Source organism: Dama dama, chromosome 30 (assembly GCF_033118175.1).
Source record: "Dama dama isolate Ldn47 chromosome 30, ASM3311817v1, whole genome shotgun sequence".
Classification (NCBI taxonomy): Eukaryota; Metazoa; Chordata; class Mammalia; order Artiodactyla; family Cervidae; genus Dama; species Dama dama.
Window position 1 is genome coordinate 6,999,135 of NC_083710.1, and position 24,759 is coordinate 7,023,893.

The following is a 24,759-nucleotide window of genomic DNA, read 5'->3' on the forward strand; positions in this document are numbered from 1 at the left end:
ATAGAACCGTTCAGCTTCTTCAGAGTTACTGGTTGGGGCATAGACTTGGATTACTGTGATATTGAATGGTTTGCCTTGGAAACGAACAGAGATCATTCTTTTGTTTTTGAGATGGCATCCAAGTACTGCATTTTGGACTCTTGTTGACTATGATGGCTCCTCCATTTCTTCTAAGGGATTCTTGCTCACAGTAGTAGATATAATGGTCATTTGAGTTAAATTCACCCATTCCAGTCCATTTGAGTTCGATGATTCCTAAAATGTTGATGTTCACTCTTGCCATGTCCTGTTTGACCACTTCCAATTTGCCTTGATTCATGGACCTAACACTCCAGGTTCCTATGCAGTATTGCTTTTTACAGCATCAGACTTTACTTCCATTACCAGTCACATCCACAACTGGGTGTTGCTTTTGCTTTGACTCCATCTCTTCATTCTTTCTAGAGTTATTTCTCCACTGATGTCCAGTAGCATATTGGGCACCTTTTGACCTGGAGAGTTCATCTTTCAGTGTCCTATCTTTTTGCCTTAGAGTAGTACACAGACTATATAATGGTGAAGCACTAGGTGTATGGGCATCTAATCCAGTTTTGAGGTGTCAGAAAGACTACTACATGAGATGTAGTGCAAACTGAAGCCTGAATTGAAATTATCCAGAGAAAGGGATAGGTTTTTGGCACAAGAAATAGCTTGCGCATGTGTAGAAGTTTCTAGGTTATTCATTATGTCTAGATCATATAGTCTAATGGTGGTGGAGTCGTGAAGAGATTTTCTCAAGAGGAAATAAGATTTAGGTTAAAGTGGACCTTTGAGCCACGGTAAGATATTTGAGGGTCATCCTCTGAGCAGTGAGATTCCAGAGGCTAAAAGGACTGAAGCACAGGAGTGAGGGACATGATTCGATCTGGATTTCAGTAAGACCTGCAGAGGTCACTTTGGGGAGTGGTAGGGACGGGGCCCAGTGGAGACCCTGGAGCCGTTAGGAGGCTGTACCGATTGTCCAGGTGGCCTGCAGCAGGTTAGTGGTGGTAGGGCAGAGGCCAGAGGCAAGATGAATTAAGATACGGTCCACTTGGTTTGATTTACGTTTCCTGGTTAATTTTCATTAAAGTTATTATAGTTCAGATCATTTTTCTGCTGACTGGAGACAACCTCAGAAGTCCACATCTTCAGTATACATCTGTATGCTTCTCCCCCAGTCCAGGTCCATGTATTTTTCTAATCTGACAGTATTTCCCAGCTTCTAAAGCCTTCAAAAACCCTCCTACTTTGCCCTCTGGAACTCAAAGTCTGTCATCTTTGAATGTTTGCTTTCCTTGTTGCTGTACTTGAAACCTAGGGGTTATTTGAAGACTTTATTTTCCTGGTGACTTTTTCCCTCAAAAGCTTCCAGCTCTTCTTGAGCATTTCTATTGCATTTCTCCTTGTTAGTCTCAACTGTGGGTCATCTTGTCCCTCCCATTGATTCATTGCAGGCACTAGAACTTAAGTTCATTCCTTTTACACCACTATTTCTGTTATTATTCCATCCCTACCTACCAGGGACACTTACTCTGAGGTCCGTGGACCACCAAGGGGTCTGTGGTAGAATTCATGGTATAATTGAACATAATGGGAAAAGGATTAAATCTTTTAAATTAAGCTTTAAGCAAAATTTAGTATTTTAAAAAATTATACACATAAGCAAAACAAAAAACCAAATGAACAGCCAAGCATATGAACAGTAGGTTTGGGTCTGTGACTTTATCACAGATAAGGAAAGCTTCTTTCCTATGTGGGCATTTCCACTGGCTACTCTGCATATGGCACTTGGCCGTGGAATACATATTGCATATTCAGTTCAGTTCAGTTGCTCAGTCTTATCTGACTCTTTGAACCCCATGGACTGCAGCACGACAGGCTTCCCTGTCAATCACCAACTCCTGGAGTTTGCTCAAACTCATGTCCATCAAGTTGGTGATGCCATCCAACCATCTCATCCTCTGTTGTCCCATTCTCCCTCCTGCCTTCAGTCTTTCCCAGCATCAGGGTCTTTTCCAGTGAGTTGACTCTGCGCATCAGGTGGTCAAAGTATTGGAGCTTCAGCTTCAGCATCAGTCCTTCCAATGAACACCCAGGACAGATTTCCTTTAGGAGGGACCGGTTGTATCTCCTTGAAGTCCAGGAGACTCTCAAGAGTCTTCTCCAACACCACAGTTCAAAAGCATCAGTTCTTCAGTGCTTAGCCATCTTTATGGTCCAACTCTCACATCCGTACAGGACTACAGGAAAAACCATAGCTTTGACTGGACGACGGACTTTTGTTGGCCAAGTAATGTCTCTGCTTTTGAATATGCTGTCTAGTTTTGTCATGGCTTTTCTTCCAAGGAGCAGTGTCTTTTAATTTCATGACATAACTTATTTTCAAGCAATTTAAAGGAATTTCAAGATTATAACTGTTAAGTGTATTTCTCTCTTAATGATATTAAAATACTATATAAAATCTAAATGTGAACAAATCATTGTAAGTAATTTTGGGGCGGTGGTGATACATTTTAATCTTTTCGAAGAATCCTCTGGCTAGAGAACGTTTTATAAATTTCAGTAATACAATTTAAAAGTGGGAAATGGTCATTTGTAATATTTAGGAGCATTGAAGGTAGGGTGTAGCAGTTGGTAGGTTGACGGGAATTGTTACCAGGTGATGAGACTGTACCTATGACTGAGATGCTTAGCTTATCCACTTGAAACAGTGAATGGTCAGTTTTTCTCCCCAGAAAGATGTCTCTTTGTGACAGTGATGTCACTAGCATTTTAGTAAAGATCATGGAACTCTTTAGCTGTTAACCTGCACCATCTCCTGTAATTCTGATTTAGCCTCACCTGGTTTCTTATGCATCCCTTTCCAAAGACTCTTTTGAGGCTCCTTCTCTACCCCAGAGTTAATCACTGGTCTCTATCTGTTGCTAGTTTGCTTGAGGGCATTTACAGTATTTCACCTTGATTTGTGATTTGTTACTGTATTTCCCCCACGTGGTAACCTGTGGGACAGCACTGTATTTTATGTGTTTGTCATTCAGTAATTGCTTAGGCATGCCTTCGGTGTTAGGTGCCTGCCAACTACTGTTTTGTAGGCTGAACACACAGTGGTGCTATCAGTTATCTGCTGCTGTGTAACAAAGTAAGCCAGAGCAGCAGACATTTATCATCTCATACTATTTCTGTGGGGCAGGAGTGGAAGTTGCTAGGCTGGGTGGTTGTGGCTTGGAGTCTCATGAGGTTGCAGTGAAGATGTTGGCTAGAGCTCTCATCAGCTGAAGGCTGACTGGGGCTTTTGGGATGGCTCACACACGTGGCTGTCGGCACGATGCCTCCCTGCTTCTCTAGCTTTGTTAGCTCAGTTCTTTGCCCCGTGGGCCTACCCCTAAGTCTTCTTGAGTGTCCGTGTGATCTGGCAGCAGGCATATCCTAGAGTGAGTCATCCCAGAAGGAGCAAGACAAAAGCTGTGATGTCTTTTGTGACCTAGTCTTGAAATGACACTCCATAATTTTCAGTGTGCTGTTGCTTACGTAAGTCAGGGGATCCCTGAGGGCTGTCCTCGAGACTGGCCAGCACAGCTAAGACAGCTGAAGATTTGTCTAGCATGGCACTTAACATTTTAGCGGGAGAGAGGCAGAGCCAGCAATTACAGAAGAAAATGACAGGCTTTCTTAAGTCATACTCAGTGCAGATGAAGGAAATAAACTGTGTGCTCTGACAGATAGGGATGTGAGTGGGCTCATATACTGCTTTAGATGGGGTGGCCCGCCCTTTAACCTGACACTGAGAGGCGAGAGGTACTTTTATTTCTGTTGACAGCTCACTGCCATGTTAATTAAGCGTGGCATCCCTCCTGCAGAGAGCATTATAATGGCATTTCCTCAGTCTTCTGTGAATTTAACCAGTTCTTCAACAAAGATACCATTGTGGAAATTTGAGGGGTTTGGTTAGGGTAACCCAGCAAGCGAGGGGTTGGGCAGGATTCAGAAGTCAGACTCTGGAGTTCCATTTTTAATCAGCAAGTTGCTTCGTTAGTAATAAAGCTAATTAAAAGCCAGGTTATTTTAGCTGTTAGGCTTTTTTCTCTTCTTAAATGTAGTGCAGGATTGCAATTGATAATTTTGAGTGGTTTTTTTTTTTTTGATTTCAGGTATGTGTTCAAATAGAATTAATTCAATAATTAAAATGAACGTTTATTTGTTTAATAATTCTCCTGGGTTGCATGAAAATATCTTCTCCATTCTGGATTCTAAGAATGTGTGTTTATGATCACACATAGTTTTTCTGTCTTTTCAAGTTCTAAAAGGACTAATAATTTCATATCTTCCTTTTGTTTTAAATGTAAAAAGGATCACTACTCTGTTAGTATTGAAAAACATTGTAACAGTAAAAAGTGTGTTTTCAGTCTTACAGTGTTATAAAATAGCTAAACATCCAGATAGTTTTTTAGAGCCTGTTTTTAGTTTAATTAATTTTTTAAACTGTCATTACTGATTATCAGTGTGAGATAATACTCAGTAGGGTGCTCATTTAACTTCCCCTGAAGATAAGTGATATTAATTTATAAAATCCAGTACACCCCAGACACAGCTGAAGCCATATTAATTGTGTGTACCACCTCCAAATAGCATAATGGGATTCCCTCAGTCTTCTGTATATTTAACCAGCTCTTCAGCAAAGGCAAACTGTATACTTCGCCTACTTGGGTTGTGTTTCTATATCAACTTAAAGAGAATTTCACATGAAATTAAGAGTAGCCATCCAAGTGCACATTGTAAAGTACATACAGTTGCAACCAAATTGCCAAATGCAAACAGCAGTCGATGAACAGAGTACGATGGTGATTTCTGTCGTGTTTTTATATACAAAACTATTTTATTTTATTTTATTTTTTTTTGTAGAATTGTTTATACAAATTCAACAAAGGTAAAACCGCATCAGGGAAGGTCTAGGAAAACAACATCTTACAACAATGGCACTTATGAATGCGTAACTTTACAGCTGGGCAACAGCCATGTTCTAAACCTCAAATGAGAACTCAGCTCACTTCAAAGGAGAGAAAAAAAAAAAAAAAGAAAAGGCTGTGTTGGGTCATTTATTCTATTTCTTGACTCACTGTATAAATTAGATCTATGTAGAATATAAGAGTTCATGCTGGAGCAAACCCCTCCTGAGTGCAAAGGCTGAAGTCTGAATTTCAAAATTTTGAGGGAAAAAAAAAAAAAGGTGAATTCTATACAGAGGAAATTTAGCTAAGTGTCTCTCTCACTTTGACTATAATTTACATATATCCACATCATGCTTATGCAATTTCTTGACATACAAAGCAGACTCTCAACTTCCAGTTAGACATGCTTTTAACTGGAGGTCTTAGCCTGCTTTGCCGGATCTGGGCACATGTATAGATGGGTTTGTATGAAGTACAGGGAAAGTTCTCTCCTACCTTAAGGAAACCAGGAAAGTTGGCAATCTCAAAACAATAAAAACACTGGTATGCATTCAAACCTTGCATAAATAACTTTTAAACAATTTGTACAAAAATAGTTCTGCATAATGTAAGATGTAACAAAACCAAACAAACATGTTGAGATGGCAGATGTGGTGTGTGGTCCACTTTATGTTGACACCAAAACCCCCAAAGTTGCCAGGAGTAAGGTGTCCAAAACAAAAACACCACCACCCCCCCCAAAATTTCCTAAGCTCATGCTTCAGTAAGAGAATGTCGCCCAAGTCCATCCTCCTCTCCAACGGGAATGTCTTCTCGGTAAAGGCCGCCTGAGCAATGGTCCAGAAAGCAGTGCGGTTTTGATTCAGAAAGACCAGAGGAAAGCACCAGGCTCGCTCATCCCCCAAACGGTGGCAGACTGGCTTCTCCCTCGGCAAGACTTGCAAAAGGGAATTGTTTGGGGTTTGTTGTTCCAAGTTCCAAATTGAAAATATTTAAAGGCCCTAGTTTTTGTAAAGTCTTTCCCCCTCCCCTGGCGTCTCCCCTCCCCTCACCCCATATTTACATACTTGTCCTTGGACTAACTCAGTTTTTGCAGGAGTTTTTCTTCCACTTGTCCGAACTGGACACTAACAGACATTTCAGCTATGAACTGCTCACAGCCTTCCTTGGTAACTTGCTTGCAGTACCTCAGGTCAATGTGACAGATATTCCCACAGCGTTTGAAGGACAGGCACTGGTCAGTCACCTTATTGCAGCCTGACAGGTTGACTTCTGTTAAGGAGTCCCGGGCGGTGGTGCCCACAGCAGTGAGCAGGTTGATGGACTGGTCAGTGACATGGTCACAGTAACTGAGGTGGAGCTTGGAGGGCAGGGGCATGTGGCGGCTGATGAGCCGCAGGGAGGCGTCCGTGATGTCCAGGCCGGCCAGACGCAGCTCCGCGGTGTTCCGGAGCTGACTCCGACTGTCCATCTGGCCTGGCCTGTTATCTGTAGGCGGGGATAGGAGGTCCCGCATCTGGGCGTCCTTCAGTCCTTCTACCCACTGGACATCCAGGGTCCGGAGCAGCGGACAGCTGGAGCTACAGAGGGCGGAGACTGCGATCCATGAGCAGCCAGACAGCACCAAGTCTCGGAGCGCAGGCAACCGGTTGATGAGCCAGCTCAGCTGTTTCTTGGAGATATTGGTCCAGCTGAGGTCCAGGGAGACAGGCTGTCGCCGGATGATGCCGCTTAGCATCAGGGGCGTGATGGACTTGCAGTGGTTCAAGTCGATGCGGGTCCATAACCGCTTATCGCAGCACCAGCGGTTCCAGGTCTTGCAGACCCGCATGCAGACACACAGGTCTTGGTGGCTGAGGTAGCTGAAGACGGCCATCCACACCTCCCTGTGCATGACGTGGGCCGCCCCGTCATCCAGGGGCAGCGAGTCGGGCGGGGGGCTGATGGGGGGCGGCCGGATCACATGGCGCTCCATCTGGATGCACTTGGGCGGGGACACGGAGGGAGGGGGCCGGGAGATGACGCGGGGCGGGCTGCGCAGGCCGGGCCCCAGCTGGTGCCGCAGCTCCCGGGGGGGTGCCGTTGAGCCCCTTGCTGAAGCGGTGGGGGCGCTCGCAGAGGCCCAGGGGCCGCTTGGGCTCCTCGTTCTCGCTCTCAGGCTCTGACTTGATGGGCTGGTGGTTCTCCTGGGCCAGGCTGCTCTCCGTCTTCTGGATCTCCTGGTTCAGCTCCTTGCTCAGCTCCTTGCTCAGCTCCTTGTTGGGGAGCCGCCGCTTCCGCCGCATCTTCACCTTCTTCTTCTCCTCGGGCCCCTCTGCGCCCTCATTGCTTGGCCCGGCGGTGGGGGAGCTGGAGCGCGAGTGGTCGCTCTCCCTGGTCTTGGGGGGCGCCTCGGGCAGGTCCTCCTCTGGTTCCTGCTTGAACCGCCGGAGAGGCTTGTTGGCCAGAGTTATGCGGTCCTCGGAGTTCTTCCAGGACCGCCGCTTTTTCCTGAAAAGCTTATCTTCTTTGCCAGGTTTTAGCTGCTGCTGGAAGTAAGTGAGACTGGATCTCCACCAGGGGCTGAGGCTGCTGCCTAGAGGGGGCCTCGGCGAGAGGTGAGAGGAGGAACCGGGGGATGTTTGAAGCGTCGAGGCTCGCTTGCGTCCACTCAGCTCCTGGGGCTTCTCGTATTTCCGCTTCCTCCTCAGGTGCACGTCGTCCGACTTTCGGCGCAGGATGCCGTCGGGGGGCACCTTCTTGGGGTGCTCGTCGGGCTTGCGCCGGGGCGCCTCCTCACACTCACTCCTCCGCTTGGCAGGCTCCTGCCCTTCCTTGTTGTCCCGGTTCATCTTCTGCTCCTTGAGCAGGGAGCCGGGCAGGTTGGAGGCGTACTTAAAGCCAGGGCCACGCTTTTGTTTCCCGGTCTTGCCGGCGTGGTTACACTTGGGACACTCCCAGCAGTTTGGAAGCTCATCGTTGACCACGCCCTCTGACTCCTTAATCTTAAGGCATCCAGGGTGGATGATTTCACTGCAGATGGAGCATTCCATGAGCATGAGGTTAAACTTGCCTTCTTCCTCTTCCACTGTATCCTCTTTTCCCACCTCGCCACACACCAGGCACACGGCGGTGTGGGGCAGCACTGGCGCGATGCACTGCCGCATGATGCAGCTCTGCTTCATCCGCCCGGGGCCCCCGAACTTCTTCATGTCCTTGCAGAAGTGGCACTCGCTGCACTCCGTCCGCAGGCAGGCCTCGCACTTGCGGCATCGCATCCGGCGCCGGCGAGCTCCCGCCGTGGTCCGGTTGGCGGCCAACTTCACCGCGGAGGCCGGGCCCAGCTTCCCCTTGGGCCGACCTACCGCCCGGTTCTTTGGAGTCTTCTTTGGCCAAGTGACTACGGGGACCCCAGTGATGGCCAGACTGGGATCGTCCTCCGCGTGCTCCTTCAGGACATTCTTCACACCCTCAAGGAGTGCCTGGGGGTCCTCGATGCCCTCGGGGACACACTTCTTGTTCTCCGGGAGGGATTCAAGTTTCTCCACCAGAGCTTCCAGGCCCTTCAGTTCAAACTCGGTGAGGTGGGTCCATTTGGCAGAGACCTCAGTGGCGGGAGAGCCAGTGGGCGTCTTGGGGTAGTCGGTGGGCATCGTGGCGGACTTCACGCTGTCCTCTGACTCGTTCGACAGAGTCCTTTTGAGGAACCGCATGGCAGGGGCTTTGGGCTTCTTCCCGGGGGCCTCCTGGTCCTCGGACGGGGTGCTGGTGGGTGAGGCAGGGCCATCAGTAGATGCTTTGGGGGTCTTATCTGCACCCTCCTCCTCTTCCTCCTCTTCCTCCTTCTCCTCCTGGGGCTGCTGCTCACAGGACTCCTCCTCCATCTCCAGCCAGGAATCAGATGAGAAGCCGCCTATGCTGGGCTTTCTTGGGGCATCAATAAGCATTGATTCTCTCTGGTATTCCTGAGTGAGGTAGGACCGCTGGGTCATACAGTACACGTATCTCTCCAAGACATACCAGCACATCTCATAGTAGAAGGGGTAACGGAATTTGGGCTGCACCCGCGTTCTGTCCTCCATCTCGTAGATCCGCAGCTGCATGGGCACGTTGAAACTGTGCAGGATGTTCCCGCCGAACACCAGAGAGTCTACAGGAGTGTAGACTGCATGGATCCAGCCGGAAGGGATGAAAAACGTGTAGCCCTGTTTCAGCTCAGTTCTTTGGCATCGCTCCACACGGTCTCCCAGGAAGATGTCGCTCTGTTTGCCTGACAGCACCCACTCCTCATACAGTGCCAAATTGTGCAAGGTTGGAGGAATCAGCCAAAAGATCTTCCCACCCCGGAAAACATGGTACCAAACGGAAGTGCCTCCAAAGTCGATGTGGAAGTCAGTGAAACAACCCTTCACGCTCATCAGACAGTTCCCTCGGCGGTGCGGCTCCCGGGTGTCCCCTTGGGCGGTGGAAGCTGGACGCTCGCCTGGCCCCGGCAGCCAGAGCAGAGCACCCTCCACGGCGCAGCCAGGCCCCGGTAGAGGACCGCGAAGCCCTCGCTTGCTGGCTTCCTTCCTTTCTCAGGGAGCTGGGCGCAGCCTGCACTCATCCCCGCGCTGAAACTGAACACCCGCGCGGCACAGCGGCCGCCAGGGAGGCGGAGGGAGGCCGTGGCGGTGACAAGGAAGCGCGCCAGACCAGCGCCAGGGGACGCCGCCGCCGCCCACGGCCGCCCCCTCACCCGGGCTGGGTGGGGGCACCAGGATAGCTCTCCCCACCTCTGTTCTACTGGCAGGCGCCCGGGGACTCCCGCACACGTTCTCAGGGAGTGTGGATGCTATCCTGCTGTTGAAGGCGACGACCCAGCAAAACTAGCTTCCTGAAATGCATCCATGGGGCAAAGCTATAGGAAGGGCCAGCAGGTGGAGGGCTTGTCAGATCCCGGGTGTGGCAGCCCCACAAAACTATTTTAAAAGTTTGCTTTTATGTTCTCTTGTGAATTGCTTTAAGCAAATTGTGTGTGTGATTCCATGAAAGATGAATTAGGAGTGATTTTTTCCCCCTTATTTATGAGTAGAGTCATAGAATCATCCATTTAAAAAAAGATAAAACTTCCTTAGAACATTTACACTGATTTGATAATAATGTTCACTCTGTACCTAGCTTTGTAATAGTGCCCACAGTATTTGAAATCTACTTGTAGCACTCAATAGAGCATCACATACCTGGGAATGTTTTTACTTTAACCCTGAGGTCTTCAACAAATTTAGTTTACTGTATGTTCTAGTATAGGAGAAAGGATTGTATTTATTTTTCTCTTATGGCTCCTTCCTTATTTTGTCTTTCATTTCTTTCTCATCTAGGAAAATAAAAGCATTGAAATTATGAAACACTGATTTTTTTTTTTTTTTGCATCTTTATAGATTTAGGAGTTAGAAGAGGGATGTGCTTATTTTTGCTATCTTGTCATTAGCTAGCTAGGCTAGCGATCTGGTGCACATTTGTTTCAACACTTGGATAAAAGCCAACCCTCCCCCAGAGTTTAGGTGCTAAGCATACGGTGGAGATGTGCTAATTCTGTATTATTATTGTACAAATTGTAGTATTATTTATTGATACAAATGCAGTTCTATGTCTAAAATCATAATGCATTGATTTTTAAAATTTTCTTTGTGCTATTTTGTAGTCTAAATTTGTTGTTCAGTCGCTCACTCGTGTCCGACTCTTTGCGACCCCATGGACTGCAGCACGCCAGTCCTCCCTGTCCATCACCAACTCCCAGAGTTTACCCAAACTCATGTCCGTTGAGCCGGTGATGCCATCCAACCATCTCATCCTCTGTCATCCTCTTCTCCTCCTGCCTTCAATCTTTCCCAGCATCAGGGTGTTTTTCAATGAATTGGCTCTTCACCTCAGTGGCCAAAGTAATGGAGCTTCAGCTTCAGTCCTTCCAGTGAATATTCTTGGTTGATTTCCTTCCGTATTGACTAGTTTGATCTCCTTGCTGTTCAAAGGAATCTCAAGAGTCTTCTCCAGCGCCACAGTTTGAAAGCATCAGTTCTTTGGCGCTCAGCCTTCTTTAGGGTCCAACTCTCACATCTGTACATGACTACTGCAAAAACCATAGCTTTGTCTATACGGACCTTTGTTGGCAAAGTGATGTCTCTGCTTTTTAATATACTGTCTAGGTTTGTTATAGCTTTTCTTCCAAGGAGCAAGTGTCTTTTCATTTCATGGCTGCAGTCACTGTCCACAGTGATTTTGGGGCACAAGAAAATAAAGTCTGTCACTGTAGTCTAAATAGCATGACATTTTTATGTATACAAGTGTTTTGGAGATTGTTTTTTGTTATTTAAACAAGTAGTTTCCTCCTTGAAGAATTAAACAAATGCATTCATTTGTTTAATGAATGATGCTTCATTTCAGTCTCTTAGTACAGTGTGTAGATAAAGAATGTGCTCAATTAATAACTATTGTTATTTTTATGACTTTTAGAGATTTTTATTTTAAAGCATTTTGATTTTTGGTGAAAACTAAAATTTTGATTTCTTCTACCACTGTTGGAAGTTAAGTATTCATAAATTAGCTTGTGAATTGCTTGAGTTTACTCTTCCCGTTCATTGACATGTTTACATTTATAATATTAATGTTGCATTAATAGTGTTTTGCTTAATTTCACTTCCTTATAAGTTTAGCATATTAATTAACTGTGTGTGTGTCCGTATGTGTGGTGTGAAGAGGAGTCAGTATAGTTTCTACACTCAAGGGTTGATGTTACATGTATAGAAGCGATGGCAATGAAGTAGTGATTCAAAAGCCTGAGGAACCAGCCCCATTTCTTAAAACAACTGTTTGATGTCCCTAGTTTTTTAAAACAAGTATCAAGAATTGAAGTACTGATGTCCCTAGAGATATAACTTCTGGACACATTCATGTGAAATAATCTCCTGTTTCTGAGCTGTCTCACAGCAGGGAGGTTTTGTGTTGGTGAGTCAGCTGCCCTTTTCTTTCGCTACATTGTACACACTTCTTATTACATCTTCCACATTGCGTATAATTACCTGTTTATGTGCTTGTCTCCTCCCCATGATTGTTGTTTAAGTTATTTACATTCACATCGCTCGTTTATTTTTGTATCACTGACTTGCTCTTTATTTCTTTTTGTATATTTGGTGTTCCATTTCCATCAATTCTGCATGAAAAACCTCTTTTGACACTTTTTGTAGTGGAAGTCTGCTGTAGACAGATTCTCTCAGCTTTTACCCACCTGCAAATGTCTTTATTTTGCTTCTGTTTATGAAAAGTGTTTTTACTAGACACTGAATTCTAGGGTGAGATTATTTTTCTTTCAGTTCTTCAATGATGCCATTGGTTGTCTTTTGCTGGCATTGTTTCTGGTGAGAAATTTGTATCATTTTTGTTCTGTATATAAGGTCTTTTGTTCTTTGGCTGTATTTTTATGGTTTGCCCTTTATTTTTAATTTTCAGTAGTTTGACTGTGAGGTTCCTACGTATGGGTTTTTTGTTTGCTTGTTTTGTATTTTTTCTGGGGATTGCTGAGCTTCTCTGTGAATTGATATACATATATGTATATATCTATATCTATATTTATAATACTCTTTATTTTCTGCTGGGGACCCCAGTTACACTTGTGTTACAACATTTCATATTGTATCATGAATATTGGTTATTCTGTTTTTTTTTTTTTTGTTTGTTTGTTTGTTTCAGTTTGAATACTTTCTATTGATCTGTGTTTAGGTTCACCAGTTCTTGGCAATGTTCAGGTTCTTTTTAAGCCCACCTAATGAATTCTTCATTTCTGATACACTTTTCATTCTAATAGATTAAAAAAAATAGTGTCCATGATTTGCTACTGAAATTCCCCACTGCATGGTGGTAATTTCATTATATCCTTTACCATTATTTTTATAAATCTTCTTTTAAATAGTCTGTCTAGTAATTCTGCCCTCTAGGCTGTCTCTCCGTCACTTCTTTTGACTGTGGGCCGTATTTCTTGCTCCTTTGTGTCTAGCAACATTTGATTTTGTGGTGGACATTTTATTTAATTACAGTAGAAATTAAGTAATATTTGCTTCCAAGAGAGGGCATGCTCTTCTTTCAGACTCTTGGAATGGGGGCTGTGTCTCTGTGATCTCTAGTTGAGCTGCGTTTGCTTTTCCTGCTGCTTGAGTTTTATTCAGCTTGTCTGTGGCCTCAAATGCTTTGTGGACTTGGGATCTGAGTGCTAATGAGAGTCTGGCAATTTGCTTTTTGGCATTAACAGTTGAACTTTGGCTTTGGAAACCATGGAATATCTCTTTCTGCTTTAAAGTCTTGATGCCCATTTTTAGGATTTCTGTAGTGTTCTTTTTTTGTTTTCAGTTCCATTGCTGGCTCTCTTTCTTCAGAGACTTGGTATCCTGCCCCCAGTCTTCAGATAGCAGCTGGCATTTGCTCTCTGAAGGTCTGGGTTTCTCTCAGGTCTTCTGGCTGGTCCAGAGGCTTTGGCAGGCAGCTGCTTTGCACTGGGAGAGGCCTCTCCCGCCTCAGGGAGCATCCCCGTGTTCGGCTTTCGGCATCTACGTCCTGCAGTGTGTGAAGACTTGAGGGAAAGAGTTGGTCAGAGGGTGCAGACTCGCCCTATGGCTGGGACTTCATGACCCAGGACCTGGAAGTCTAATCTCTCATGCCAGTGCTCATGTGGCTGTCAATAGTTCGTTAAAAACTTGGCTGGTTTTTCTTTGCCTTTCTGCATTTGTCCTTCTTCTGCAGCTGTCCTCAGGGGCGAGAGCACTCTGTTTCCTCCCAGTGTTTATTTGTGCTGGTTCCCTTGTGTCCTCAGCTTCCTGAGGGGTTGAAAACAGCAGTGAGAAGAATTCTGTAGGGTGTCTGGCTTGTTTTGGTTGTTAGGATGAGAGCAGTGGTGCTGTGGACTGCTCTGTAATCCTGCCAGAAGCTGTCGTGTTATTAGTACTTTAACGTTTAGTTCGTGTTAGATGGACCATGTGTGAGTATATACAGTACATGGTATTTTTCCTTAGGATTATCTTCAAAGTGAGTTTAAAGGCCTGTTTTGAAAGACAAGTGTTATTATCTTTGCATATTATTATTTGAAGGCTTCCTTTGTGGCTCAGCTGGTAAAGAGTCCTCGTACAATGTGTGAGACCTGGGTTCAATCCCTGCGTTGGGAAGATACGCTGGAGGAGGGCGTGGCACCCACTCGGACATTCTTGCCTGGAGAATCTCCACGGACAGAGGAGCCTGACTGGCTGCAGTCCATGGGGTTGCAAAGAGTTGGACATGACTGAGCACCTAAGCACAGAACATTATTATTTGCAAAAAATCCTATTTCTCTAGTGAAGTGAATAATCAATACTGTGACTTACTGTCTTTTTAAATAGGGAATTTAAGTGCTATGCTCCTTTAATGGGCCCTAGTAGCTCTATTCAGTAGAACCTCTGTTACGATAGAAGTGTACTTTATACGCTTTGACCAATGTGGGAGCCACTAGTCTCTTGTGGTTCTTGAACACTTGGTATGTGACTCAGGCAGCAAAGGAACTGAGTTTTAAAACTTAATTTATGTTTAAATAACCACACATGGCTGCCACAGTGAATAGTGCAGGTTTATGTACTACACACATATATATATGGTGGAAACAGTAGCTTAATGTGTGCACAGTTATTCTGAACAGTTCCAGAATCACAGTGTTTTTAAGTACCCTTCTTTCCCTTTTTCATGGTTACCACTTGAAACACTGTGTGTGTCTGGATTCTCTGTGAGGAACAGAACTTGCTAAATTCACACTATTTTCAATGACTGAACAATTAGCTTTGTAAACTAATCTATGCATTTTCAAATATCCGTGAACTATTTGTTGATAAAATTGTAGAAGAAATCTCATTGCAATAAAAATCCGGTTTTATTTCTTGAGGCTTCAGTCTGCTCTGTGGTGGTGGTGGTTGTTTAGTTGCTCAGTCGTGTCCGACTCTTGTGACCCCGTGGACTTGTGAGCCCACCAGGCCCCTCTGTCCATGGGGTTCTCCAGGCAAGAATGCTGGAGTGGGTTGCCATTTCCTTCTCCAAGTCTATCCTGTAGTTGTTCATAAAGTTCAAATACAGGCTAATCTGAGTAAAGAGAAATGTGATGTCTCTCAGGTCAAGCTATGGAGATGTAAGTAAAATTTAGTTCTCAAAGTGCCTAAATTATGTCCCCCCACCCCCTCCCAGCTCGAGTGTAGTATGTGCTATGAAAAGGACGCTGGAGGAGGGGACTCGAGGGTGAACTCTGAGTACCAGTGTGATTGCCAGCCACCAAATTAGCTGGGCTTCCCTCGTGGCTCAGTCGGTAGAGTCCACCTGCAATACAGGAGACCTGGGTTCGGTTCCTGCGTTGGGAGGATCCCCTGGAGAAGGAAATGGCAGCCCACTCCAGTATTCTTGCCTGGAGAACCCCATGGACGGAGGATCCTGGCGGGCTACAGTCCATGGGGTTGTAAGAGTCAGCCATGACTTAGTGACTAAACCACCAAATTAGCTAAATTACCTTTGTAAAAATGCTTAATTTGTTAATCTGTAGCAAAGGTCATTTATCATTAGAGTCTTCATTCTATCATCTTAAGATTGGAAGGAATCTTTTGAGGTTGTCTCTCCTGCCTTCAGACAGGATGGTTATGAAGACTTCACTTATTTTTATATTTATTATTTCTTTTAATCTTAAATTTTACATGCTAAATTGAATGCCTTCTGATGAAATCACAGTGATGATATAACTGACCCTGTTTTTTCATTTTGGAAATTAAATAAGTGTTGTTGAGAAGGGAATACTTACATATGTGCTTTTTATTTTATCTTTCTTCATAGATGGATAGATTTGCCAGCATAAGAATTCCAGGGAGCAAGAAAGAGAGGCCTCCACTTTCCAACCTGAGGACTGCATTTTCAAACAATGATTGCTCTTCAGAAATGAATGAAAACATTCCAAAACCACTGTCCGAGAAGGAAATTTTAGAGCTTTTTGAAAAGATGATGGTAAGAATTTTGATTCATTATAAAATGTTTGATGTAAAAACCTTAGCTTTGGCTTATGTTCATGGAACTAAACGTGTCTGAAACTTAGGTTGCATAGGTTATTTCTGATGTCATTAAGATAGCACTCAAGGCGTAGAGAGTTTTAGGATTACAGAAATAAGAATCTGAAGAAAAGTGTCATGCCAGTTGTTTTACACAGAAGTACATAAAAACATAAACTCTCCAAAGTATCAAATGATATATCTTTATCTTAGATAGATTATCTAAGTGGTGTGTCTGGTTCGGTTGCATTGAGGACAGTCATAGCGCTTGGCTGTGTGTGTTGTTGAGTGTGCTGACTTTTGGACCTTGTTTGAGCTCTTAGTTCTCACAGTAACCATGTTTGCATAGTCCTGCAGCAGTTAAGTCTGCAGACACTTGAACTCACTTGCTTTGGGGTGTGCCCCTGTAACTTCTATAACCATGAGTTAATATAATTTCAGTCTAGAACAAAGAGAATGTAACCTTTTTTTTTTTTTTTTGCTAGCCTTTGCGTCTGTTTATGAGACTTGTATAAGGCAGATTTCTTCAAGACTGCCGTGAGGACTCAAGATAGTAAAGTGCCCCCTCATTCATGCATCGTGTGTTTGAGCTGCTGCCTGAATTGTCTGTGAGATTCTGGAATGGTGCTGTTTTGGTGCGCCTTGTTCAGACAGTTTTCTCCCTGTATCAGAGTTGCTGGTGTCATCTGAGTAAGTGGAGCAAGTGGGCCAGTGACGGACATTTGCGAAGGCTCACCACACGCTGTTAAAGTGTAACCACAGAGGAAGCGCAGAACGTAGTGGGTGGTGTTCTCTTCTGAACATGATGACTTTAGAAGTGTTTTTCTATTAGTCTTACCCTTCTCCCAGCTAAGAGTATTAGTTTATTTATATGAACAGGGCAGATGGATATTGGCATCTTTGAAGTGTTTCCATATTTAATAACTGGACCAGATCACTTTTTAAATCTTAAACAGGTCTCCCTGTTGGCAGAAGATCTTTTGCAGTCAAACTCACTTCACTCAGCAGAAGTAAAGTGAATTATTGCTTTCGCAGGACTGCCAATTTGCTAAATGAGTGAGTTTGTCACAACTAAAGGCTTTAAAAGAAATAAGGACTGGGTTCTTCTTTTCCTTTCTGATACCTTGACAATATCACAATACATTGCAGGGAGAACTTGGAGATTCTGAAGCTGAAATGGGCCTTTCTCCTCCTTTAAATGTGGACTCAACTGCTGTTTCTCAGGCTTGTCAAGCAGAGTACCACGTCTCTGACACATTTAAAGCTATTTCTAGGTCTGGGGAGGATGCTAGATTTAGGTTGGGGTTTATTTTTGGCTTTGCCTATCTGTACCATTTTTATTAATCAAAATCCTTCAGAGGAAGCAACGTTGAATACTCTGCCATTTTTGTTTTTTGGCATTTGACAAAATGAGGTTTCATTTATTTATTTTTTTTTTGAGGTTTCATTTAAAAGTTGTGTCTAGATTCTTTGTCTTGGCATTGTACAGTTTAAAAACTTATATAATGTTCTCAGAGGTACTTAGATGATTTTTTTTTGCATGAAGTAAAAACTTTGTTTTGAAGAACACCTCTTTTTCCTCCTCACGATGGTCGTTTGAGAGACAGTGTGCTGACTTGATTGCTTAATGAATGCGAAGTACAGTATCATCCTTCAGCATTCGTACTTATTTCACTTTTATTTAGAAAATGATTTAGTTGGTCTCTGGGTAACAGTTTTAGTGCACTTTTAAAAAGTAATGATGAGTTTTTAGTTCTGCTACTTCTTAAGGGCTTTTTTTCCGACATTTTCATCCAGTGAAAGGAGAATTTTGATCTGAAAGCTCATTTTGGTTTCTCTGTGGGTCTTAGATATATGAAATAGTTGCATGAGCATCGCTATATACACAACTTTGATTTCTGGATGTCAGATTTCAGTGGTTGCTCTTGAACTCATGGTGGGTCTGTGTAGCTGGCTTTTTGACCAAGGTGAACGTGGCAGGTACAGATTGAAAGTGACCTGTTTGTTCCAGCCAGGGCCTCTTTCAACCAGCCCTTTCAGCTTATTCCTACCTGCTGCCAGATAGCTTTCACCACAGGTCCCAGAGTTTTCCATTTGCTTTCAAGATAACGCAGCCCTAGTTTAATTTAAATAAGTTAACTTTTATCCGGAGAAAAACTCTCCCTTGCCCGTTCAGGGCTGCTCTGCTCAGAGCCTGCGGTGCCCTCGGTGGGGCCGTGGAGGGGGTCCTGCTCTGTCCCCTGCCCCGCGTTTCTCTGCCCCGCTGCTCTTTGGACCCAGTCTGTCTTCTGCAGGGTGAGCTTGGAGGTGAAGGGAGGAGGAACAAGGACACCCTGCCGGCCAAGGGTGTCTGTTGTCTGGCCCTGGTGTCGTGGAGAGTCGTGTTGGTGTTCTACTGCTGCTTGTAGCTTATTGCCCCAGGTTTGATGGCTTGAAACCACACCAATGTGTCATCGCCTCGTAGTTCTGTGGGTTGAAGCCCAGGACGACTCAGCTGGGTTCTCTAGGGTGACAAGGCTGAAGTTAGTGTTGGATGGGTGGACTCTTCTTCAGAGGCTTTGGGGGAACACTCTTCCTTCCAAGTTCATGTTGTTGACAAAATGCAGTGCCCAGGTGTTGTAGGTCTGGGGTCGCAGCTTCCTTGCCGGCCGTCATCTGGGGCTGCCTTAGCCTTGAGAGGCCCCATTCCTCTCCTTCACATGGGCCCTCACGTCTCAGACACGCCAGATCCATCTCACGCTTAGAATCTCTCTGAGTCCCCTTCTGTGGCATCTCTTGCCTTCATGAGGAGAAAGTTCTCTGCTTTTAAGGGTTTGTATAGTAGATTGGGCTCACCCAGAAAATCCAAAATACTTCCCCTGATTTAAAGTTTGTAACCTTAAGGACATCGAAAAAGCCCCCTTTGCCACGTGATTTAACATATTTACAGAAGCTAGGGCTTAGGGCACGGATACCTTTGGGGGACCATTTTGCCTGCCACAGGTATTATTGTCGTTTAGTCACTAAGTCGTGTCTGACTTTTGCAACCCCAAGGACTGTAGCCCACCAGGCTCCTCTCTCCTTGGAATTTCCCAGGCACGGATACTGGAGTGGGTTGCCGTTTCCTTCTCCAGGGGATCTTCCCGACCCAGGGATTGAACCTGTGTCTCCTGCCTTGGCAGGCAGATTCTTTCCCACTGAGCCATCTGGGAGGCCCCGGCTAGCGGTACAAGAGATTGCAGTGTGATTACAGACGCCTTTCTCCTGTGGAGTTCCATGGCTCTCCGGCTCGCAGTGTCACCTGTCATTCCCTCGGCACTGGTGGCGTCTCCTTTGAACGTCAGAGGAGCCTTCCTCCCGGCCTCCCGCGAGCCTGTTCCTCTCGTGGGTCCCCTTGGGGTGCAGTGCCTCTGAGCCGGCCAGCCCTGCTCCTCTCCAGGATCCGTATCCTCCATGGAAGCTAGTGTGTGCTGTGCCCCAGCCCCCGTCTAGTTCGGTTCAGAGCCTGGCCTCCACGAAGAATAGTTTACTCTGGCGCTTTCTACCCATAGCTCTTCATTTGGGATTCCTTTTGTTGCAGATGTTGCCCCTCTAACTGCAGGTGGCTTTCCAGCCATCATATCCTCCTTGCCACACGTCACACTGCACAGCTGGCCTCTTGCGTTCCTCGTTTTCCCTTGGGTGTCAGGACATTTTCTTCCTTCTCCTGATTTTCCTCCTCTCTAGCCAGTTCATTCTGGTTTACTTTCCATGTTTCTTCCTCTGTCTGTCCTTTCATTTCCTCTGAGTGTTGCCTCTGTCCCTTTTGTTATGTCTTTATCTACTTTGGTTCACCATAGACTCCTTCTGGGGAATTGGAGCCCTTTCATATTGTAGAATATCCCATATATTCTGACAGTCTGCTGTTGTCTCTTACAAAGAGCAACTATGATTGAGCTCTTTAAAAGATGTTAAACTTCAATTCATTTTCTTATTTTTTCCCAGTGTTATTGAGTTACAGTTGACATTTAATATTGTGTAAACTTAAAGTACACAATGTGATGATTTGATAGATGTATATTTTTTAAAATGATTGCCACAATAAGGTCAGTTAACACATCCATCACCTCACATAATTATTGTTTTTTGCCCTGTGGTGAGACCGTTAAGATTTACTCTCTTCAAATCTTTCAAGTGTGATTTTTTTTGTAAAACTAGAGTTACCATACTATTCATTACATCCTAAGAATTGATTCATTTTATAACTGTCAATTTGTACCCGTTGACCTTTTCCCCGCCCCTTAGCCCCTGGCAACCACCAATCAATGCTGTTTCTATGAGTTTGGTATTTTTAGATTCTACATTTCAGTGATAACATACACATTTGTCTTTCTCTACCTGATTTATTTCACTTGGCATAGGGTTCTCAGGGCCCATCTGTGTTGCCACAGGTGGCAAGATTTCCTTTTTTAATGGCAGAATAGTATTCCATCACACCCTGTCCCCTTCCCCCCCACACCCACACCAGTTTCTTTATCCATTTATTTCTCAACAGATATTTAAGTTGTTTCTTTATATTGGCTATTGTAAGTAATGCTGCATTGAATAGGGGCATGAAGATATCTTCTCAAGTAAGTGTTTTTACTTTCTTCAGATAAATAGCCAGAAGTGGAATTGTTGGATCATATGATAGTTCTATTTTTAATTTTTCGAGGAACATCCATACTCCTACTACTTTCCACAGTGATTTTAACAATTTGCATTCCACCAGGAGTGCATTTTTTTTCACATTCTCCCCAGCACTTGATACTTCTTTTTGACACTATTCTAACCATGTGAGGTGATGTATCATTATGATTCTGATTTTCATTTCCCTGATAATTAGTGATGTTGTGTCTCTTTTCATGTACCTGTTGGCCATTTGTTTAACTTTTTTGGAAAAATGTTTTTTTAGTTCTTTCCAATGTTAATCAGATAATATTTCTTTGCTTTTTAGTTGTATGAGTTCTTTATGTATTTTGGATAGTAACTTCTTATCAGATGTGTAGCTTGCAAATATTTTCTCCATTTTACAAGTTGCTTTTTAATTTTGTTGATTTTAAAAATTGTTTTGCTGTGCAGAAGCTATTTAATTTGATAAAATTCTTCACATTTATTTTTGCTTTTGTAGCTTGTGCTTTTGGTGTCATGTTCAAAAAGCTCATTGCCAAAACCAACATGGAAAAGCTTTTCCTTTATGTTTTCTTCTAGGAGTTTTAGAGTTTCAGGTCTTACATTTAAGTCTTTAATACATTTTGAGTTAATTTTTGTGAGTGGTATAAGGTGGGGTCCAGTTTCTTTCTTTTTCATTTGCATGTGATTATCCAGTTTTTCCTTCTTTTTTAAGGAAACTGTCTCTCCCCATTGAGTACAGTTGGCTCCCATTTCAAATATTAGTCAATCATATAGCATAGGTTTATTTCTGTACTCTTGATTCTGTTGTTCTCTGGGTTTGTTTTCATACAAGTACTGTATTGTTTTAATTACTGTAGCTTTGTAATATAGTTCAAAATTGAGATGTGTAATGTCTCCAACTTTGTTCTTTTTCAAGATTGTTTTGGTTATTCATAGTCTTTGGTGGTTCTATTTCTTTTTTTCTATAAGAAATACCATTGGAATCTTGATAGCATTGCATTGAATATATAGATGGCTTTGAATAGGATGGACATTTTAATTACGCTAATTTGAACACAGGATATTTTCCCACTTATTTGTGTTTTTTGTAGTTTTTTTCATCAGTGACTTAAAATGATCAGTGTCCAGATCTTTTACTCCTCAGAACTTGTAAGTCCCTTGTGCAGTTTTATCCTTTATTTATTATTTTGATATGTCTCTATGCTAGATTAAATCCATGTAGCATTATTCACCTGGTTTATCATCTCAAATAACTGCCTGTAGAATTAAGTGTATCTTTCTAACTTTTGTCTAAGATTTGATATTTCTTTTCACCTTCAATTCTATGTTTTGGTGGTAGTAAACTTTAATTATCAAATTTGGGTTTGCTGGATAACTTAAAAATGTTAAAATAATGAATAGGAAGAGAAGTTTCATGTATTCATACCTTTTTTGTCTTTTCACTTTCACTATATGTTGAGAGAACAAAAGCTGGAAGGTCATCTATCAAGCTGTGATCATCAACAGGCATTAAATGAGTGCCAGCGATGACAGAATTACTTTGAAAAAAAATTATTTAAATTCTGGACTTCCTGTCATCACTTGTAAGCATGGAAGAAATGGTCTGATAAAATTGCACAAAGTACTTAAGTATGAATAGTAGTGCTGTAATCTTTTCTTGGGAATATGTTTACCAGGCTCTATTGTAATGTAGGAGAGAATGCGTTTATCGATTGCCATTAGCATTGTCTCTTAAGCGTGTGTTTGAAGTGTCCATTGGCATTAAGAGCTTAGATGACCTGCTATTTAATACATATTTTAGCTTTAGTGTGAGGAAACATACTACAGATGATACTAAAGCCATTCAAAATTTAATTTTGAAACAATTATCAGATATATTATAAAGTTGGATCTACTTTTGTTCAGTGGCGTTGTTTTTAAATAGGGTATTTGAGGTACACAAACGACAGTAGAACCTATATATTAATTGGAATACTTTGTGTGCTTTTTCAATCCCAGCCTCCTCCTTGAGGTATACAACAAAGAATAGAACACATGCAATTAACTGAAATACTTGGTGTACTCCTTTCAATTCCATCTTTCTTTTTGTGTTGTTAACCAGCATTTCAGAGAAACAGAGACCTGACTGAATAAAGATTGGTGTTTGTTAGGACTGTAGTCCAGGAGATACAGATTCAAAGAGCACTTGAATTACGTTCCCTTGGACTACAAATTGGGGGAGGCTTAGAAAGGCAAAAAATCCTGCAAGGTTATTAGAACTGGAATTGGAAAGAAGTAAGGGTGCTTGTTGAGCAGGGATAGGCTGGGGTCTGAAATGATTCTATAGTTGTGAAGGGGGATGGACTTTGAACCTGTTAACCCAGTCCAAGCTGGTACTTGCTTCTTGCTTCTCACTAAGTGGAAAGACAAGCTGTTGGGGCAGGGAATAATGACCTTGTTCAGAAAGCCAGCAGGTCTAAAAGATGGTGGACTAGGGCCCCAGAGAACCATCCTATCTGATTTAGACTTCATGCTGCTCTTATACTGAAAGAGGTGGAGGTTATTGCAGACTTGTTGGTGCAGAAACTCTTTGTTCTTGCCGTTGTCCACATGGTTCCTGTAAATCTTCAACGACAAATGTTATTTCTGTTCCTCAACATTTTTTCTCTATATGAATGAAAATGTTATACATTTAAGCATTAAATATTTAATCCCTCTGTCCATGGATTCTCCAGGCAAGAATACTGGAGTGAGAAGCAATTCCCTTCTTCAGAGAATCTTCCCAACACAGGGATTGAACCCAGGTCTCCTGTGTTGTAGGCAGATTCTTTACCGGCTGAGCCACCAGGAAAGCCCAGTTATAAAGTGTTATACATTTAAGGGTTAAATGTGGGAGGTAGAGCCTTAAGAATAGGCTACCAGGTATATTTCAGGCCATAGGCAACATTTTTTTTACAAAGGTACAGAGCTAGCATGACTAAGCAAGGCAACAGAGCACAAAGCTTAGAGCTAAAGGAATCGATCCAGAATGCAGTGAGGTTTGTTTTTTGTTAGAAAACTACAAAGGTGCAGCTAGCAGATACTGTTTTGAGGTGGTTGGTTGTGTTCTTGAGTTTGTTAAAGTTGAGAGAAGATTCACATTCTCAATGATGCAGGAATGTGTCTAACACCACATCTATAATGGTCTGGCTCCATTTGGATGCCTGAACCATAGTTACTCCATTTTGATTTTTAAATAGTCTTAAATATATCATCAGTATATTTTTCAAGAAATCCTTCTCTATGCTGACATCATAGGTCTGTTCCTCTATATTCCTAAAGTCTGATGTGAGACAGTATTATTCCTACATGGGTAACTAGTTTTTCTATTATATTAATGGCACTATTAATATAATAGAATATTATACTGAATAGGCACTCTTGTCCATCATCTGTGATATCTCCAGTGTTATATATCAAGTCAGTGCTCATATCTGTGTCTGTTTCTGAGGTCTGACTTTGCTCATTGTTCTATTTGTCTAGCTCTGCAGTTACATCCATTGTCTTAAATACTTTAACATATATAATAAGCCTTGATATCTAGGACTTCCTTGCTCTCTTCAAAATTATCCTGACTGTTCTTGGCCGCTTTGTGATTTTATATTAATTTTACAATCAATTAAGTTTTATTATAAATCCTGTTGGGATCTTGATTGGAATTGCAATAAATTTATTGATTTAGATAGAATAAATACCTTTGTGATATTAAATTTTCCTGTGAACATTGGATATATGTATCTATTTATTTAGATATTTTTCTGTTCCTAAACTGTAACATTTATAATTTCCCCCTAGAGGTTGTATCTTTTATAAGATTTATACCTTGGTTTGTTTCTAAAATGTAACTAATATTTTTAACAACTTAAAATTTTTAGTAAGATTATTAATTTGTGTGTTGCCTTTTACATTCAGTAATCTTTCTGAATTCTCAGTTTTTATTTGTAGAGTTCCTCATATTTTTCTATGCATATAATCAGGATATCTGTGGCTAACTTTTACATCTTTTTCCGTTCTTATTCCTTTCTTTTTCCTTTGGTTGCACTGAGTAGAAAACCCCAGAAAAGAGTTAATATTTTTTTTTCCCTGTTCCTAAA

The 24,759-nt window shown here is 42.9% G+C and overlaps 2 protein-coding genes across 4 annotated transcripts in view; one reads left to right on the top strand and one right to left on the bottom strand.

Moving 5' to 3' along the window:
- Positions 1-24,759, top strand: part of DIAPH3 (diaphanous related formin 3) — a 535,934-nt gene that overhangs the window by 39,859 nt on the left and 471,316 nt on the right. For all 3 annotated transcript variants that reach the window (XM_061133813.1, XM_061133815.1, XM_061133814.1), the window contains one exon: positions 15,807-15,974. In XM_061133813.1, coding sequence (XP_060989796.1) covers positions 15,807-15,974 — 168 coding nt within the window. The remainder of the gene's footprint in view (positions 1-15,806; positions 15,975-24,759) is intronic.
- On the bottom strand, positions 4,915-11,991 carry LOC133049453 (lysine-specific demethylase 2B-like). The gene is given in 4 exon segments (XM_061133465.1): positions 4,915-7,041; positions 7,043-9,518; positions 9,642-9,788; positions 11,981-11,991. Coding segments are annotated over 4 exon segments (3,630 nt in total). The 3' UTR covers positions 4,915-6,045.